The sequence below is a fragment of the Miniopterus schreibersii genome, assembly GCF_964146895.1.
Source record: "Miniopterus schreibersii genome assembly, chromosome: 19".
Taxonomy (NCBI): domain Eukaryota; kingdom Metazoa; phylum Chordata; class Mammalia; order Chiroptera; family Miniopteridae; genus Miniopterus; species Miniopterus schreibersii.
Genome location: NC_138119.1, coordinates 31,625,017 through 31,645,759, shown reverse-complemented (window position 1 = coordinate 31,645,759; position 20,743 = coordinate 31,625,017). Strand labels below are relative to the sequence as shown.

General features: G+C 49.1%; 1 protein-coding gene across 5 annotated transcripts in view; it reads left to right on the top strand.

Annotated features, from left to right (window-relative positions):
• The window catches only part of NFASC (neurofascin), a 160,260-nt gene that overhangs the window by 71,125 nt on the left and 68,392 nt on the right, over nt 1-20,743 (top strand). For 4 of the 5 annotated variants that reach the window (XM_081120684.1, XM_081120685.1, XM_081120683.1 and 1 more), the window contains one exon: nt 20,439-20,620. In XM_081120684.1, coding sequence (XP_080976810.1) covers nt 20,530-20,620 — 91 coding nt within the window. In that variant the 5' untranslated portion in view covers nt 20,439-20,529. Of the gene's footprint in view, nt 1-20,438; nt 20,621-20,743 lie in introns of those variants that run through there. The other variant, XM_081120687.1, reaches the window with a different exon arrangement.

Sequence of the window (20,743 nt, the reverse complement as noted above, 5' to 3'; positions counted from 1 at the left end):
GGGTAGTTTCTGTGTGGGCCCTGTGAGGGCCACAACTTGCTTAGAACAGTGTCAGGCTTTAGGGACCACCTGGGAAACCCATCTGACCACAAGGCCTTTTCACCTGGTCATTATTACTGAATACTGAGCTTGAATGTATTGACTGATGGTGGTGGGGAGGGGCCCCATTCTTTTGTTTCACTGTATTTGGAAGAACCTGATTGCAATCATGGTTACCAGGTTATCTTAATGGGCGTGTAAAGATGTATAAAACAGGGTGGGAACAGATCCCTCAGTTTGTGACAGAACTGGGAGTTAGTCCAGCTTTGTGTCACCGAGCCTCCTCTCTTGGCACGTTTTCCTGTACTCTCCCTACTTTCCGTCCCCATGCCCCCAATCCCCCTCCCCGGCACACACTCTGATTGCCTGAGGAACCTGGGAGCCCCTCCCTCCCCTGATGGTAGCAACATCACTGCCCAACAGCACATCTGCAGCTAGAGTCATGCCTTGCTGCATCCCACCTGACAGAGCAAACTTGTTCTACCCTTACACCTCTGAGCATTTTAATCGCATCAACAAACCCTAAGGTTGGTTCAGAGCTTTATTTTTACAGCGTGTCATTTACATTAACATATCAATTCATGTTCACGACAATTCTGTGATGTGAGCGAGGAAGGTGTCATCATTGAACTTGATTGATGAATAAACTGAGGCTCAAAAGTTACTTCTCCAAGGTTCACAAAATTAATTAGCCACAGAAGCCGCACTAGAACTCAGATGCCGTGAGTCGTGGGCTGTTTCCTTGCTGTGACACCACACTGCACCCACATACGAGAGGTCAGAGGACTTGCAGACACACAGAGAAAGCTTTAAAAAGAAAAAAGTGCAGAGAATACGCAAGAGCAGGGACATACAGCTTTTGAGGGAACAAGTTCTGAGAGAAGGGAGCTGATCCGGGTTTCTTTGGGGGATGACCATCATTGTGGGAACGCCCCATGTGCCGGGCAGTGTGCTGTACTCCAAGTGCATTTTCCTTTTAATCCTCACAACCACCCAGTGAAACAGGGCCCATTATTACCCACACTTTCCTGGGGACAAATACAGAACAACTAAAGAGCATGCTCAAAGCCCCATACCCAAACAAGTGCAGCACCTGAATTCGAATCCCACAGCCGCCCTGCGACCTGCACAGCTGACCATTTGGGTTTGGGCTGCTGTGTATTTTCCAGTGGCCTGTACCAGGTCTCCCTGGGCACTGCATAACTGCTCCTGACCCTCCGGACAGCTTCCAGGTGGGAATCTGATTTTGCCTCTCCATTTAGGAAGCAGCAAGTCCTCCGTTTAGTGCTCCTCCTTCCCTCTGGCTCTTGTCCTTTTGTTCAGAGCTGCTGCCATCTGGAGTTGTCCCAGGCATCTGCTCAGGAGCACACTCCTCCCAGTTTCCCTCACGCCCAGCTCCAGAGAAGCACCTTCCTGCACTCAAGTTAATCTCTCCCCTCCCTCCTCTCCCCACCCCCAGTGCTTCAGCTTCTGGTCCTCACTGGGCTGGTCAGCTGCCCTCTGACAGCTGCCCTCTGACACAGGCAGGGAAACCACCCAGCTTCCCCAGGCCTTCAATTTCCCGAATGGATCCATTTGGTTAATTGCACTCACACCCCTAAGCCCCTGCTGCCCTGCTGCCTGTTGGTGAGAACATGGGCCTCATCTCTCCAGAAACATTACAATAGGCCATCACAGGCAACATGGGCCCAGGACACACAGCTGTGTGTTGGTTGGGGGAGGGCCCATGGAGCTGCATTAGGAATGGTCTATATTGCTTCCCACCCCCTGCCCAGGACCAGTTCCAGGCCCCTGGACAGCACCCATGCTTGACCACCGTTTTTGTGAGCGCTGAGATCTGCAGGACTAGGTGAGGGGATGCGAGTGGCAGCAGTGACATCTATTCCCCTTAATAGTTGGTGTGATCACTTTGTTTCTGCTGAAGTGATGCAACGCTCTCAGCTTTTCCTGCTGCCTCGCTGAACCCATCTTTTTACTGGACGCTGGGCTGTTGGGTTTGGGACAGCATGTCACCCTCTGAGTTTCGGTTTCTGAGGACCGCAGACTACAGCGAAGGGAGGCCCCTTTGCGTGTTGGTGTCTGCGCTTACTCAGGGCGTAAGACACAAAGCTTTCCTCTGCCACTGGAGCCAACAGTGTCTCGCATAAGTATCGTAGCTGTCAGCGCTTTGCACCGGACTCCTAGACAAAAGGTGCATCTTGTAATGCAGGAAACAACCTTCCCCTGTCTGTCCCACCTCCCCTCCTTGGGGCTCCTGTATTCTCACATCTCCTCCAGCCTGGAGCAGCCTGTGGGATGGCAGTTGGACCCAGACTGCTGATGTCTGTGTTGGATGTAAATGCAGAGGGTAGAGGGAGGAGAGGAGGAACAGATGCTGCTTCCACCTGCTGTCTTAGTCTTTTCCTCCCCCTGCTCCCTTATCAGGGCGGAAAGGAATGTTAAAAATGCTACTGGGGATATGCCATCCTGGGACTAGCAGCAGCGGGACCAGTATTCCAGCAGGACAGAAGTTACTTCTGAAGGACTGGCTCGGCTTCTCTCGGGGGCCACCTCCAGTCAGGGGCACTTGATGTCATAGGTTGTGGGGCATTGAGGGAGGAAGCTGGCATGAATAAAGGGTGGGGTCTTTGGGAGCGTGCAGGGCTTTGGCTAAGGAGACCCTGGCGGAGGCAGGAGAGGAGAGCCTAGAGCTGCTTTGGCTGCTCTGGGATCTTGCAGGAGCCTCCCTTTCTCTCTGGTGCCTGTGCGGATAAGCATATGTTGGCTCCAAGAGTGACTAATAACTGCTTGGTCACAGAGCCAGCATATGGTTATTTGCACAAGCATTGTGTATTTTGTAGATCTACAAAGTAGATTTGCAGATTCCAAAGCCGTGCTTGTCCAACGCTATTTAGCAAAGCAGTACAGCAGCTGCAACTTGGGGGAAAGGGGAAAAGACCAGTCGTTTTTGAATGCCAAGTTTGTGTCAGGTCTCGGGTTAAATGCTACATGTATACATTAGCCCATTCATTTAAAATAAATTAACTCAAAAAAAAATAAAATGAATTAACTCAAATTAATTTGTTTAATTAATAACCATCACAATAACCTTGTAATAAGTGTATCTATCCCACTCATAGAGCAGAACACTGAGGCTCTAAGAGAGGAAACAAATTGCTGAAGACCACGCAGCAGGTAGAAGTGGCTGAGATGGGACTGAAACTCAGGTGTGCGGCTCCAAGGCCATGCCCTTTCCGCGCACCAGAGGGATGACACATTACCTCCTCTTGGAGCTACACCTCTGAATCCATATCTGGCGTGTTTCTCCTGGTCTGTGTGGTTTTCCAGATTGTTTCTTGTTCACCTCTATTAAGCCCTGCCCTGTTCTGCTTTGAGTTGGTGATTGCTCCTGTGAAGGACACAGAATAAAGGTAGAAGATACTCACCTTCAAGAAGTTCAAGGTCTGGGTGAGGGGTGAAGGCCACCTCCCTGTCCTCCGGCCCAAGCTTCTCCTGTAGTCTTGCCCCTCACTTTTTTTTTTTCTGCTTTAGCTCAGTGTGTGGTTTTCAAATGGCTTTAGAACCTTAGTCTGTTGAAACCAGGCTTGGAGTCCCACAAATAGAGGTTGGAGTAAGCAGCTTAACATGAGGGGCATCGTGAGCAGATGGACAGTGGCCTGGACTCTAAATGGACACCCATTCTGGGAGCCTGGGGTGAGGAAGCTGGTTTGAAGGAAAGCCGGCTGGGGATTTGCGGGGCTCTCTTTCTGTAGGGACACTACTGAGGGGCAGAGATTGGGGTTCAGGCTGTTCTTCCTGCCACATTCTGAAATTCATAGCTTGCGACTTACTCAAGGTGGCATTCGAGAACTTAGCCCTAGGCTTTTTTAAAATGCAAAATCAATATTCAATATATGAAAGGAACAACCCCCCGAACCTTTTCATTTAAACTGACAAATTTTTTACTTCTCATCATAAATCTCATACATTTTAACAATTACTTGTTTGATTCCATTAATAAATTCCCTTGAACATTTGAAACTGCATTTAAAATGGAATCGTTCACTTTCCCTTTCTTTCTGAGAAGGTTTTATTACACACGGAGGGAATGGGGCTCAGTCTTTCTCCGCTGCTGCCTCCCTCCGGCGCCAGGACCTTGCTCAGCTCCTCTGTCTTCCTCCCGGTAGGGATGTGAGTCTCTGCCCTTCCCTTTTTTTTTTTCCCCCTTTACCTTTCTTTTCTTACTTTTTTTAGTTTTCAGTTACAGTTAAGATCCCCACCCTTTTCTTAATGAACTTCAGGCCCCAGTTGTCCTTGGAGGCCGTGAGCAGCTCTACGTCGCACCGCTGGAACCATGTCCCACACGAACTTGGTGTGCTCCGCAGTGGCTGTCCCTTGGGTGCTCGCATTCTTGGTCCCTCGTGACCCTTGTTGAGGCCATGGCCATGGGATAGCACAGAGCCGGGGCTGCTGCTTTGAATGGCTGCCTTGGCGGAAGAAATTCACTTTCCTTTCTAAAGTATTACAATTTTATAACAGTCTTCCAAGTCCTAATGTAATTCTTTTTTCTCGTTAATATTTTAAAGAACAGCTTTATTGAAGTATGATTCACGTACAATTCACCTATTTAAAGTACAACTCAGTGGTTTTTAGGATATTCACAGAGTTGGGGACCCATCACTACAATTGCTTTTAGAACATTTTCTTTACCCTCCCCCCTCAAAAAACCCACACCCACTAGCAGTCTTCCCTTCCCCCCACGCTGGTCTTCCCTAACCCTGGGCAATCACTAATCTACTTTAACTCTACAGATTTGCCTATTACATTTTATATAAATGGAATCATCCAATATGTGGTCTTTTGTGTCTGGCTTCTGTCACTTAGCATGATGTTTTCAGGGTTCATACATGTTGTAGCAGGTATCAGTATTTCATTCTTTTTATGACTGATAATATTCCAGTGTATAGATACACCACATTTTATTTATCCATTCATCCATCGATGACATTGGGTTGTTTCCACTTTTTGGCTGTTATCAATTATGCTGCTATAAACGCTCATGTGCAAGTTTTCATGTGGACATATGGCTTTAGTTCTCAGGAGTGGAAATGCTGGGTCTTAGGGTAGCTCTGTTTCACCTTTTGAGGACTCCTCAGTCTCTATACTAAATCCCAGCCTTCCTTTCTGGCCTTCTGCCTTCAGCCTCCATTTTCTCTCCCATTGGGGTCCCTCCTTCTTACCCTGCCCAAATCTTGGGCCCTACCCTTGGAGGCCTGTCACATAGAATTATGGTTACTTCTCCCTCCAGCTGCTCTGAGCCACTTCCCTTTAATGACAGGCCCTGGGGAGAGGGCTGCTACTCTCCCTGGGTCTTTTCCACCCACTTGAAAAGGGGCGGGAGCTTCACCACCCTCCCAGCCTCCCTCCAGCTGTGAGGAAAGATGTGTCTAATTGCTGTGAAACTTTCTCCCTGAGGGTAGAAGACGGGAGCCCAGGCAGTGAGAAACTAGGTTCTTGAGTTGTAGAGAGTGGGGGGTCCTCTTTTTCCCAGAGGGGGCAGAATTCCTCCGAAAGTGGGGATAGTTTCCCTGCTCTTCCTCTCAGGCCCGCTTTCCTCATGGCATTTTGGTTTTCGCTGATGACTTTGAGGTGGAAGCTGTCTGCATACCCTACAAGTTAACTTCTGTTTGGTCTTTTCCCAATCATCGTTACCTGCTAATCTTTTTAAAGAATGAAGACCGGTGAGGACTCAGTTAATCACGATTGGGGCCATTGAGTGGAGCCTGAATAATGAAAATTCATAGATAGGACAGCCCCTGCCCAGCAGCTACACTGACTACATTTGAGTCTCTTTATTCCATGTATGTTTCCTGGTCCCGCCCCTCGGAGGATGAACGAATAAACAATAATAATAAGGAATTGCACAGCCCCAAACAACTGTAGAAATCTGGCTGGATCGTGGCACCGACAGTGTCCTTCCCTGCTGGCCTGTATGGCGGGCTGTCAGCAGAGCCAGGCTGTGGACCAGGCCACCTGTATCCTTAAGCTTCCTTGCTATGCCAGGATAAGATGTGCCAGGCTCCAGGTGGCCGGGGGTCAAAGAGACTGAGTGACGCAACCACCCACTTCCTTCATATGTCAGGCTATATGCACAGGATGTGCATTGCAGTGTTGTTGTAATAGGGGAAAGATAAAGAAAACAACCTAAGGGTCCAATGCAAATAGACTGTTAAAAGCTTCGCAGTGGACCCACACGTGTAGTTATGGAAAAGAGCATGCATGTCTCTGCATCCAACTCTGGGCCACGCAGAGAAACATCACCTCCCACTCGAAGTGGCTGCACTTCCTTGATGGTGCATCCTTGGTGTGGGGTCTCAGCCCACCTGACATCTTGAATACCAGGCCATTCTGTAGACTGTTCTCTGAGTGTTCTGTGCCCCTAGAGCCTGGTGTGAACACTAGATATTCATGGTGAGCGCCTTGATAGAAACTCTTCCCCTTTCTTCTTTCCCATCCCATCCCCTCCCTCCCTTGCCTCTTGCTTTCAACTTAATAGCCAAGTGGTTCAGGTTTCAACCTATAGATTAGTTCTGGGTATTGAGCAGGAAACAACTGTTTTCGGCCAAATCTCTAATCCTAAACCCAGGTGTCCCCCTCCACCTCCTCTTCAGGTGAGAATCAGGGCCACCTGATACCATTGCCCCCCAACACATACACATACTCCAGAGACCTGCCCCCCTCCCCTGTGGCCTTCTTGAACTTAGCTGAGACAGGGAGAGGAGGAGCCAGGCCTGCGGGGTGCCCCTGCCGCCACCACCAAGCAGATTGCTATCACTGGTTAAACACACAGCCCCTCACTCCTCCCAGATCTCTCCCCATGACAATGAAAAGGAGCCAAGCCTGAAACACAGCCACGGAGCAGATGGAGACCACCCCCTTCCAACCCTGAGAAGGGAGGACGGGGGGAGGGGGAGTTGAATCCATATATGAGGTTTCCTTGGCTGTTGGAAAATCCCAGAAGACAACTGGTTCCACCCCACACAGGCAAGGGAGGAAGCCGGGTCTCTCCTGGGCATGGGCAGAGACTAGAAACAGGCTGGTGAGTGCTTTGCTTGGCTGTCAAGTGCCCTGGAGATTCTTTCGTTGTCGGTGTCGTTACAGCCCTTCAAAGGCAGAGGTGGGAGGATTGTGCGGGCAGACAGACTTTCTTAAAGATGCTGAGACACGGGTCATTTCCTGGGGGTGAAGGGGAGACTGGGGTGATGTAATTCTTTGGCAGGTGCTCTCTGAAGGGAAGCCAGGAAGCTCCTTGCTGCTTCTCGTCCTGGTCTCATCTTCCAGAGATCCCTCTGCCTTTCTCCTCCTGCTTGGCACTCTGTCTCTTTGGGGCAGGCTAGTGATCGTCAATAGGGGGCACTTCGAGTTTCTTAGGAAACCCACGCCCCTGGCCTTCAGATGCGTGTGAGTGGAGGGAGTGAAAGAGGCTCAGGTCAGCATCTGTTGCATCATTCCTTCCTTGGCACTAGAGACAGAGGGAGGTGGCAGGGGTGTCAGAGGTCAGGAGGGGAGTGAGAGAGGAGGGCCCCCCATAGTTCCCATGCCTGGGACAGTCCCTCTTCTGAAAGTGGACTTCAGAACCCAGGGCAGCTAACGAAACCCCTCTGGATGAGCGGGAAGGGAGGCCAGGAATGAGGTGATGGCGGTTCTGGGACTAGAGCCTGGGTTCCGAGAATCTGCTGAGAATCTGCCGGCAGGATGGAGAAGACTGGGTGGCCCTGACTGAGGTTAGACAGGCAGGTCAGGGAGGGAGCGAAGGAAGAATTTCAGGAGAAAATGGAGACAAGTGTGTCTGCCGAGCAGGGACAGACAGGGTTTGTGTCAGAGGATCCTGAATAGATATTGTCCGTTTAGGTTACTGCTGGTATTTTTATTACTCAGGCATATACTATAACAACAGTTCTATCATATATGATATTAACCAAGGGTTTATGACATACTGATTTGTTGATGGGATAAATATCTCCCAGTAATGGGAAGTATCTGATAAGATGGCTGTTCACTCATCCTGCAAATATTTATTATACTTTCTCCAGAAAGAGATAAGACATGTACTCTGAGCTCAAGAAGTTCAGAGTCTGAGGCAGGAGGGGGAGCGTGAGAACCACTAGTCCCACAGGCGGAGGAAGTGACTCCTGGAACAGCGTGTTGGTGTGCTGGGGACACAGGGAGACTGCAGGCTAATTTCAGTGGGAAAGCAGGGTCAGCCACAGGGAGGGATCGCCTCTCAAGGTCTTCGCAGAGAAGGGAATTTGCACAGTAGAGAAGGAAGGGACTGGCATTTCTGGCCTAGGCAAAGTGGGAGCAAAGATGGTCAGAGGGGGAGGCAGCCTGTTTGGGGAGTGGTGTAGATGCTGCTGGAGAGGGGCTGCTGCGGGGGTGGGAGCCAGGTCACCTGGTCACAGGGGCAGGGGCAGGTCACAGCATGCTCCACAGAGACTGGATTTTGCATCTTGGGCCAGCTCCTTTTCTGCCAGGACAAGTAGGATAGGGGATGGCCACATACAGGACACACTTCTCCTCTATTCTTCGAGAAAGAAAATGGAAAGTGAGTGTGAATATTATCAAGGTGGCCTGAGCCACTCTGATTTATATTTATGTGTAAGTAATTTGCAGCTGTTAATTGGCTTGTAGTGGGAACAAATTACTTGAGAAATACCTTACATCTGAGTCCTGGGTTCCCGCTAAGAGGGCTGGCCCACCCGTCTGCCCAGCATGGGACACAGCTGAGCTCTTCAGGTCTCACCAGCCTGGCCCTGCCTCACTCCTTATTTTGAGGCGCCCCTATTTCCTCCTTTGTCTCAGCTCCTCTCTGATTTCTGAACAGGGCGCTTCCAGGCAGCTGTAGTAATAAGCCCTCCTGCGTTTTCTGTGGTTTTGTTCTTGCCTTGCAGAATGGCTGAGGTTTGTGCTGGCTCTGTTGGGCTTTTACTATCTTTCTGTTCCCGCACAATATCCTATGGCAGTGATGTGTGAATGTGTTCCTTAGTTGCTGCTTGTAGTACTATTTCAGTCACTTGATAGTTTATTCTAAGAACTAATTGCTGGCATGTGGCTTCATAGCACTAATCTGGTGTGTCCTTGGGCATTAATTCAGGAACACAGCCTCGGAGGATCTGCAGAACTGTTTTGCTTATGGCTCTGAGCATTTCAAACTGAACACATTCAGTTCCAAGGTTATGATCTCCTTGCACCCCAACCACCACCAGATCTATCCCTTTCTGTATTTTTATGCTCATTATTGGCATCACCCTAATTCACTTTCCCAACCTAGAAATTTTGATGCCTTCCTTCTCAGTATCCACTGCCAGCCAGTGATCAGATCCTGTTGGTTCTAACCCAGAAACTACCCTCAAATCCCAGGGAGGCCTTGGAGACCGTTAAGCCATCTTCGGTCTCACACTCTCTCTCACACCCTGTGCAAGGGTAACTGTGGATCTGGAAACTGGGAGGAGGCAAGTGGAGTGGCAGGGAGAGGAGACATGGTCACCCTGTGCTTCGCTCCCAGAACAGGAGGATGCTGTAGGGCAGAGAGTGGCCTGTGGCTAATCCCCGACCAACCACCTGTTGGGCAGGTCACAGGCCTGCTCTGGGACTCAAGTTTAGCTGCTGTTTGGAGCAAGCGTAAAGGTCTGGGTGTAGTGGAGTCACGTGGGCCCATCAGGAAAGAATACAGTAGGAAGAGTAACCACTGCATTTCTCTCGTGCTTCCTGTTCCTGCGTATTATCCATTTGACCTCATAGCTACCATCTGAAGCAGGCAAAACAGCAAGATTTATTTTCATTTTTGAGATTTTTTTTTTAAAAAGGCTTGGAAAGCAAGTAATTTACCAAAATTAAATGACAGGATTGAGACCTTCACTTGGATCTTTCATTCCATAAATACTCCCTGCCAGGGACCATGCCCTGCACTGGGGATGCAAGAATGACAGGGCCTGGCCTGAGCCCCAAGAATGCCACAAAGAGGGAGAAAGTTTAAGTCAGTGGTAAGCAAACTGAGTCACTTCCATCCCCCTGCCTGCTTTGTAAATAAAGTTGTATTGGGATGTATTCAGACCCACTTATTGTCCATGGCTGCTCTCACTTTACAATGGTAAAGTTCAGTAGTTGTGACAAACACTGTATGTCTCACAGGCCTAAAATATTCACCATCTAGACCTTTACATGAAAGGTCTCCAACCCTTACTTTAAGCACATGGTTTTACCACAGTGCGCTGAGTGCCAGGGGTAGAGGCAGGTTTAAGGTACTGTGGAGATGGACTCTCAGCTCTGCTGGGGTGGGGTGGGGTGGGGTGGGGTGGGCACAGGGAGCACACAGGGAATTCCTCACTGAGCAGCAGTGTCTTGAAGATTGAGTAGGACTTAATCACATGACAAGGAGAGAGGGCCTTTTTGGGCAGCGGGTGGCACTTGTAATGTATGGAGATAGTAAATGGAGCGGCTTGCTTAGAAATTCACATGTCATTCAATTAGGGAGCATTTAGGGTTTGGTTAGTATTGGAGAGGCCTGCAGGAGCCTGATCTCCAAGAGCCTTATATGATACACTTGGGAGCTTGGATTTGATCTGAACAGATTGATGGGGTGATAATGAAAGAGTTTTCAGCAGGGCACTGGCATGGTCAGATGGGGATTTAGAAAAATCACTGTAATAGCAACATGTAGAATGGATAGGAAGGAGACCAGTTGGGAAGTTACTGCAGTAGCCCATGAGATGCGACACATATCAAAGGTAAGATGGGTGGGAGTGTGGAGAGGGGGAATGAGAGACACTGGGAAGGAGACAGTCCAAGGGCCTTGGTGCCTGGGTATGGGAAGAGGTGGGATTCCAGAGAGATTCCCTATATCTGGCTTAAATTGCTCGGGTGGGTGCCACCAACAGAGATGGGGAATGGAGATGGAGGGACAGGACCCCTGCAGAGACACTGAGAACACCAGGCAGAAGAAGAGGACCCGGTAGTGTGACCAGGGCTGCCATGAGGCTGGAAGAGCCAGAGAGTAGAGGAGACCCCAGAATGGTGTTTCAGAGGCCACAGAGGAAACAATGTTGGGAAGGGTGGATGGAGTGGTTACCAGCTGTGAGTGTCTCCAAGAGGTCTGGCAGGATAAAAGCTAAGAGCACTGGATTTGGCCCTCAGGAAGCCAATGGGAGGTCTGGAGTGTGGTTGGATGAGAAGTGAATGGAACTAGATAAGTCAGAAGCCTGGACTTCTCTTTAAAAAACAAAAACTTTTGCCCTGGCTGGGTAGCTCGGTTGGTTTGAGCTACCTGATACATCATGGTTGTAGTTCGATCTCTGGCCAGGGCACATACGAGACTCAACCAGTGAATGCATAAATAAGTGGAACAACAAATCCATGTTTCTCTCTCTCCACCCCCTTCCTCCCCTCCTCCCTCTCTCCCTCTCTCCGTTTCTCTCTTTCTCAAATCAATAAATAACCAAAAATAAATGAACTCTCATGAGGGCAAGGGAAAAAATTTCAGGTATAGTTAAGGAGGCTGTGGATACAGAAAATGATCTTTTTGTTTTGTTACGAGAGAAAGTTGGAGTTGTTTCTCTGCTGAGGTGGGAGCCATTGAGGAGAGAGCCTGGAGTTGATGGTCAAGGGCAGGTCTCTATGGAGGGGTGGGGCTGGGTCCAGGCAGAGGTGGGCAGGAGAAGGGAGGGACTTTTTGTAAAATAGAGAAAATGGAGATAGTGGGAAGCTTATGTGTTCGACCAATATTCTAGGGCCATTTCTGATTCTGATAGCACTCTTGGTTGCTAGTGATAGAAAACTCAGCTCCAACTGGCTTAAAATCAAAGGGAATTTTTAATGGAAATGTGTATGTAATTTAAAAGTCCACAAGTAGGGCTTGGTTGGGGAGCTGCTCTGTCAGTAACTCAGTGACACACAGGATCAGGTCTCCCTCGGTCTCCTCTCTGCCTTCCACAGTGGTGGATCATCATCACATAGAGACCCCCTCCTTCTGCCATCCTCTCCCCTTATGGGAGGTCCTCACTGGGTCTTTTTCAGAAGAGAGGGGAAGACTTTCCCAGCGGTCTCCGCAAAATTCTCTATGAAGCGCATTCCCTCTTGCTGAATTAGATGTCTATTCCTAAATCAATCATAGAGGTGAGAGGGTAGGTGGTACTCATTGGCTTAAACTAATCAGAGCCCAACCCTGGAACTAGGGTAGGATCAGTCTGAGAAAGGAGTAGAGATGAATTCTCCAAAGAAAAATATGGGTACTGCTAAGATTCAGTTGTATCCCCCCAAATTTCTATGTTGAAGCTTCAACCCAGAATGTGACTGTATTTAGAAATAGAGCCTTTGAAGAGGTGACTCAGGTTAAATGAGGTCATAAGGGTGGAGCCTAATCCAATATGATGTGTGTCTTCACGCCCTGCCTTGCGGTGGGGTGCAGGGGTCTACATTGGAAAATTTAGACTGTTGCACAAGGGTTTTCAGTTCTTTGTTTTATTAATAGAATCCTTTCCCCAAAATAAAACATTTTGCAAAACCCCACTGTAAAAGCAGGAACCGTGAAGCAGTTCTCGCGAGAAGTGGGGTGGAGGGGCCTGAGTCCCACCCGTTCCTCCCTCTCCGAGTCCCCCGCCCTTGGAGAAGCCCCTCTGCACCCAAGGTGAAGACCCAGCACTAAAAGACTTAAGGAGTCTTCCAGGTCCATCTTCATCTCCCTGAACACTGTGTGGAACCCCAGGGTATGCACAAAGCTTCTGCATTGAATGACTTCACTTAGATGGTGGTGACATTTCTGGGTTTGGAAGCTAAAGGTCTGGCCTCACCCCAGAGGCTGCAGAGATTCCTAAGGGGCCCCCTGCTTCCTCTGTCCCCACCTACATCCCGCCTTCCACAGAGCAGCCAGTGGCCTTTACAAACAGACCTCACCAGGTCACTGCTTATAACCCTGCTTAGCATATAATTAAACTCCGTATATTGGCCCTCAAAGCCCTCTATGATCCGCCCTTGACTCCTTCTCTGACCATGACTTGTTCCCCGAGTGCCCTCCAAGCTCCAGCCACACTGGCTCCTTTCAGGTCCTTGCTTGTTTCGTCGCCCAGTCTTTGCATAAGCATTGGTCCCTGCCTGGCATGTTTTTCTGACCCGTCTTCTCAATGGCTCCTTCCTGCCGCTTAGGTCTTGGTCAGATGTCACCTTCCACAAAGGCCTTCCTTGACCATTCACTTCCCTTTATCACATCACCTTATTGTGGTTTCTTTTTTTAAAAATACTTAATTTAACTTTTAGATCACTTTAAGCAAAATTGAGGGGAAGTACAGAGATTTCCCATATCCTCCCATCCCCACACATGCATAGCTATTATCAGTATCCCCATCCGAGTGGTACATTTGTTAAACTGATAAACCTACACTGACCCTTCATTATCGCCTGGAGGCCATAGTTTAGGTTGCGGTTCACTCTTGTGTTGTACATTCTGTGGGTTTGGACAAATGTGTAGTGACATGTATCCATTATTTTAGCATCATACAGAAGAGTTTCACTGCCCTAAAAATCTGTGTTCTGTTATTTCCCCCTCCCCGCAGTGCATGGCAACCACTGGTCTTTTACTGTCTCCATAGTTTCGCCTTTTCCAGAATGTCATACAGCTAGAATCACACAGTATGTAGTCTTTTCAGATTCTCTTCTTTTTAAATCCTCACCCAAGGACATGCTTAGAGAGAGGGAGAGAGAGAGAAACATCAATCTGTTGCCTCCCCATATGCAAACCTGCAACCCAGGTATGTGCCCTGACTGGGAATTGAACCGGCAACCTTTCGGTGCACAGGACGATGCTCGCCCACCTGAGCCACTCTGGCCAGGCTCAGATTGCCTTCTTTCATTTAGTCATATGCATTTAAGGTTCGTCCATGGCTTGATAGCTCATTTCTTTTTAGTGCTGAATAGTATTCCATTGTGTGGATGTACCACAGTTTATTTATCCATTTGCCTACTGAAGGACACCTTGGCTGCTTCCAGATTTCAGCAATTATGAATAAGGCTGCTATGAGCATCCGTGTGCAGGTGGATCGCGTGTTCTTTGCGCCTATTGCTGTGTGATTTTTTCGTTCATTGTTTTTTTCCTGTCTTCCCCGCTGGCACATGAGCTCCATTAGAGCAAAGGAACCTTCCTTGTGTGTTCTCTAGACTAGTGCCTACTGCCAGGCCTGTTAAGTGAGTGAATGGTGTGCTGACCGCCACCCCAACATCCAAGGCGGGTTCTGCCTCAGGGCACATAGAGCTGCCAGCTGAGCCACTCTTCATGCCCCCAGTGTTTTCTCCCCATCACTTCAGGTGTGCTGTGACAACCAGAGCAGCCTGCCCAGAATGGGGCTGTGGGGATGCGGGGAGCTCCCGATGGAAACAGCTTGCCGGAGCTGTGGGCCTATGGTCCATCTGCCAGGGACAGCTTGTGGAATCAACCAGGGGCCCCCCAATCTGGGGAAAGAAAGCCAGGACCCAAGAAAAGGGAAAACAGAAAGGCAGGCTGTGATGGATAGGTAATTATTATTATAACTTGCTGCTGTTATTGGTCATGATATGTAGGTACCAGAACCTTCCTTCATCCCTACAAGTTCAAAACCCTGGCAACAATTAACACTTATTAAGCCTTTACTCTGCACCCCACACTTTGCTAAGTGCCTCCTAGAGGAATTGTAAACTAAGTCGTCACGGCAGCCCTCTGCAGTAGTGCTATAGTACCCGCAGGTTTCAGGTGAGAAACATAGATTTTCTAAGGTCCAGTACAAGGTCTCCACCTTGTAAGTGGGAAGAGATTCAAACCCAGGCCGTCTTGCTGCTCAGCCAATGCTCTCAGACTTGACCGACCACTGGTTAATCATCACCCAACTCACATGGGCTTTTCTGGACCCCGTCTCAGCCATTTTGTATTTGAATCTGTCACCAATTTTAAAGGCCTTTGGTTCAGGGAGATTGCCTAAGTGTGAGAAGCATTCTCATGTAAGATAACAGAGGCTGCAGGGCATTCACATTTCCCCCCAAATTTTTCTTGATCTGCAGGCTTGATTTGGCCCCTGCCTGGAACTTTGAGGGTCCAGTGATCTGTGTATTTAAATAGTGCCCAAGTGGTTCTGATAAGCATTCAGTGTCCTTCCTGTGTGGGCACATTGTCAGCAATGCACCTGACCAAATGTCACTTGGATTCTTTATGAAACAATGAGCTCACTACCTCACTTGGCAGAACATTTTATGTTCATGACTCCATTCCCTCTCTCTCTCTCTCTCTTTCTCTCTTTTTTTCACAGAAGGTGTTGAGGGAGGGGGCCTCAGATATACAAGAATTGAATTAATCATACTCCCCAGTTCATAGTATGCCTACACAAGATTCCTCTTTTGGTATAATTTTTTCCCTCACTCTCTTTCTGCAGTAGGCCTCCCTCTAATGTATTTCATATCCTTACACTCCACCTCTTACCTGTTGGATTCGATATAAAAGGATCCTTCAAACACATTGTTTTGGCGGAGTATACAGGTAATGTGTTGCGTTTTCATGAATGGTGTCGTAGGGTGGCTGTTTATTAGATGATTCTTCCCAGCATCTCAGAGAAGCTCCTGCCTCTCTGGAATTTCTTCCCATTTGGTCCTAGTTTTGCCCCTGTGGAGCTAAAGAGAAACATTTCACATCTTCCAGCATTTAAGATGGTCTTCATGGCCCCCTGTTCTGTAGCCTGATCCCCCTCTCACAGGGTATGGGATTTCCTATTCCTCCCCAGGATGCTCCATAGTTACACAGCGTTCCCCTTGAAGGGCTTTGGCCACTATGCCCCCAATGGATGGTGCACTTCTCCACCCCTAGAGATAATCTCTTGTGTTGGTGGAAGGGCCAGGAGAGGAACCTGAGACTATGTGAGTGGGCCACACATACCACACGATAGTGCAAGAACTGAGGTTTGCTTGGAAGCGAAGTGTGCATTTAATCGCTGTAGGTTAGAAACCCCTGCCCTTCCCCCTTCCTCCCTGGTTATCAGGATTGGGGAAACCGTAAGCCTTGGGGATGTGGGGGCACCTTCAGGCAGGGCATCTTGGTCCCCACTCTGATCTGGGTTCTTTGCGCACAGGCCCAGAACCCCCATGCCCGACAGCTGTTGACTCTCCCTTTCTTGACTTGGATGGAAATTTCCTCAGAATGTACAGGAAGGATTGCAGGCTACGGACAAGATGGGCTGAGTGGACCCGGCTGGGGAGCTGAGGCTGCCTATGTGCCCGTGTGGATACCCCACCCTCCTCATCCTCGGCTCTCCCATCCTTATGAGCACATTTTAGAGATCAGAGCTCTCTCTCTCTATTTCTTTATTATTAAGGTAAACTCACACATCAAAAATCAACCATTTTAAAGTGAACAGTTCAGGAGCATTAGTATATTCACAATGTGTGCCGTCGTCACCTCTATCTAGTTCCAAACATTATCACGACTCCAAAAGGAAGCCCTGTGCCTTTAAGCAGCTGCTCCCCATTCCCCCCTCCTCTCTGCCCCTGGTAACCACCAATCTGTGTCTGTCTCTATGGATTTACCTATTTTAGATATTTCATATAAATGGATCATTCGTCCCATCTCGTGTCTGGCTTCTCTCAGAGAGCGTAATGCCCTGGGGTTTCATCCACATGGTAGCATGCACCAGCACTTCATGCATCAGCACTTCATGCATCTGCACCTCATTTTTTCCAGGCCTGATTTGTTGATTTACTCTCCCCTTGATGGGCCTTTGGGCTGTTTCCGCCTTTTGGCTGTTGGGAATGATGCTGGTGTGAACGCGTGTGTACATGGACTTGTTTGAGAACCTGCTTTGAACACTTTGGGGCATATGCCTACGAGTAGAAACTTGTGGTCACATGGTAATTAATTTTTTGAGGAACTGCCAGGATATGTATTTCTTTTTAAAATAGTAACTTTACTCAGGCACTTTGCTGCGTATTGAGAGACAGGGAAATTGGGGGCGGGGAAGGGGGGAATGTGGGCTAGGAGTCAGGAGACCTGGGTTCTCTTCCTAGCTTTTCCACTAGCCCGCTGTGTAACCTTGAGCAAATCTTTTCCCTGTCTGACCTCTCGTTTCCTCATCTGAAAAGCATAAAGCTAAATAATTCTCAAATTCTCTTCATCTTTTAAGATTTTATTGGGTAAAAAAAAAAAAAAAAAAAATGGTTCCACGGAGAATTGTCAAAGAGCTAAATGTGATTATCTCTGTGTTCGTTTTCTCCTGTGTTTTTAAATTGTGAGTTAAAAGCACCCTAAGTAATTGGGCTTTTTTTCCTGCCGATGTGTTTCTGATTAATGAACAGCTCCTGGCTTCCTTTTTACATCAAGATTCCCAGAATAAGGTATCCCTCTCTTTCCCATCACTCCTACTGCTGGGCAGCTCCTAACAAAGCCTGGCAGCCACAGGCCAGACTGGAGCCATCCCCACTGTCCCCCCTGAAGGAGGGCTGAGCCTCCCCCCAGTGCTGCCTGTCAGCACCAAGGTTTCAGCTGCGTAACCTGAGTCTGGTTTTCGGACACGGAGGAGTCCAGGAGAGGAGGCAGCAGACCTTATGTAAAAGGATCTTAGAGAGTTAGGAGGCAGAACCAAAGACCTCCTGTGATGCCTTTTAGCCGGAGGACCCCTCCTTGGGAGCTTTTCTACTTTCTTAACGCTCTTCCAGCCGGAGGGCTCCCTGGCCGGAGCGCAGTGCTGTGTAGGGAGGGAGATTTTTCCTCCACTAATTAATTGGTAGCCTGCACAGTGTGCTGCTCAGGTCCAACTCATGTGTTCTCCTATACCACCTGGTGGTTTTCCGGAGGAATATGAGGTTTTTAAAAAACACGTGACCTAAGTGGTTTATTTCATCCGTCATTTGTCCATTTTTCATCCTTCCATCCCATATTTTTGAGTGCCCGCTATGTTTTAGGCACTATGTTAGAGCCTAGGAATGGCCAAGGGGAGGCATCTCCCCTTATAGAGACTTTTCATGGGGGATACAGAGTGGCCTTTGGAATGAATCCAAAGTGACAAGTGCTTTAATAGCGAGGCATAACTGGTGTTCAGGAGTGCAGAGAAGGGGCACATAAATCATACTTGGCAAATCCTAATGAGAGAGGGCGGATTCAAAGAGCGGTCTAGACAGACATCAGTCTGTGAGAAGTCGGTCAGCACGACAGAGTGTGATGCACGAAGAGACCTGGTGGAAGCCCCGTGTTTGCTGAACGCAGAACACGGGAGGGTGATGAGAGACGAGAGTGCTGCGGGGCTGTGTCGTTCAGGGCCTCTGAGCCATGTCAAGGGCTTTCGCTTTGACTTTCCCGCAGTAGTGAGCTAGTGAGTTTGACTAGGCGAGTGGCATAGTATTTATATTTGCACTTTAGAAATAACCACTCTGGTTATTGGGTGGGGAATGAGCCAGAGGGGCAAGAGTAGAAGCGGGGGACCATTTAGGTCTCCCTGCAGTGACTGGCATGAAATGATGGTGACCAAAACCAGGCTGGAAGCAATGGGAAGGAGTGGAGTCCAGAAATGCACCTGAGGTTGGGGGCTGCTGTTGGCCCAGCTTCCAGGAAAGAAACTGCTGAAATCTGAGTCAGAATCCTTCAGCTTGCCCCGTGTCCTGGCACAGTGGGGTACCTCAGCCTCCAGGTCTTCCAAAGCATGTCCTTGTCTCCCAGGAAAAGCCCTGGAGCCCTGCTCCCCGGCTCCTCCCCTGCACCCTCAATCAGGGTGGGTGGGAGATGGTGGGTACACCGATGCGAGCAGGCTTTCAGGTGCTGCCAAATAAAACAGGAGTAGAAGTGTGTCCATTTTGATAGGTGGCTGCTAGTCTGGGAAAGCTGGCAAGATTATGGGAAAACCTCCTCCTGTCCCCCTGCTCGACTTGACCCCATGGTGGAAGAGCACACTGGGCCAGTTTATAAGCCTCGTCTTTCGGAAACTCTGTAATCTTAAAGCTCTGGGTTTGGGTGTCAGCTGTAGGCCATTCTTGATTTTGTCTCTCTGGAGGAAAACAGAAGGTCTATCTCTTAAGGACCCACCCCAGGCTCCTTGGACTGCCACTTTTAACCCCTGCCCCTCTAGGCTCTGGAATAAGTCCTGTGTTTGAGGATGTGAACATTGGGCTATCATAATGTTGCTCATCCTACCAACCCCTTAGAGTCCCCTCCCCTGGGCCATCATCTCAGCACTGCCGTTATCTCTAAAGGATGCTTCAGGGACTGCCATGCCTTAGCTGCGCAAAGTATCTGCAGAAATCACTCACTTAAAAAAAATAAAAAGTCTTTCGGGCACCCTGGCCAGTGTGGCTCAGTGGTCAGAGTGTCGGCTTGTACACCGAAGGGTCTCGGGTTTGATTCCCAGTCAAGGGCACGTACCTGGGTTGCAGGTTTGATCCCTGGCCTTGGTCAGGGCATGTGTGGGAGGCAACCAATCAATATATTTCTCTCACATCGATGTCTCTCTCTCTCTCCCCACTCCCTCCCTTCCTTCCACTCTCTCTAAAAGCCAATGGGGGAAAAAATGTCCTCAGGGGAGGATTAACCAAAAAAAAGCCCTTTGGGCAACCAAGTTTCACCTATCTAACCCCTGATCCCCAGTGCTGCCACCTTCACCCTGTCCCCCTCCCTGGGTCACAGGACATCAGTGTGATCTTATCTCTGTGGCCCTACCCAAAACCTACTCAAACATAGACCCACTCAGCACGTACAGTTCAGAAGAGTTGTAAGATTGGTGAATTTATTGCTGGCCAGGTGTATGGCATTTTCTAGGTGCTGGGCCTATGGGCCAGTGTTTGTTTTCATGACTGTTCTATCCAGAGTTGCCCTTCCTTCTAGAACAGTGGTTCTCAACTCAGGGTGCTTTTGTCCTCCAGGGGACAGTTGGCAATGTCTAGAGACATTTTTGATTGGTGGCAAAAGTGGGCTTTGCTGGCATCTAGTGGGTAGAGGCCAGGATGCTGCTACACACCCTACAATACCCAAGACTATTCCCCACACAAAGAATTGTTGGGCCCAGCTGGCGCAGCTCAGTGGTTGAGCGTCGGCCTAGGATCCAGGAGATCACGGTTCGATTCTCAATCAGGGCACATGCCTGGGTTGTGGGCTCGATCCCCAGCAGGGGGTGTGCAGGAGGCAGGCGATCAATGACTCTCATCATTGATGTTTCTACCTCTCTCCCTCCCTTCCTCTCTCTGAAATCAATAAAGATATATTTTTTAAAAAGGAATCGTTGGGTCCCAAATGTCAATAGGGCAAGGTTAAGAAACCCTGCTTTAGAGCACTGGTCTGTGACCAAGGGGCCCCTTGCATCCTTCCAGCCCTGTAGGATTGCTAGTACAAACCATGAGTTTTAGAAGTAACTCACTTGTCATATTTCTTTCCACAGCTGAGCTCTGTCTGGGAGGCTGGAGCTAGAGCCGCTGGAGGCAGCAAGACCCCGCCAGCCGGGGAACGGGGAGCGGGGCCCAGCGCTGAGGATGGCCCGGCTGCAGCCACCACCCTGGGTCCATGCAGCCTTCCTCCTCTGCCTCCTCGGCCTTGGCGGGGCCATCGAGATTCCTATGGATCGTGAGTTCTGTTTCTTCCTCTTTTATTCTGATTTGGGACAAAGGAACGTTAAGACTAACTTTCAAAGAAGGTGTGGGGAGGGGAAACAGTGGATTTGAGAATGTGTGACTGTACATCTGCAGC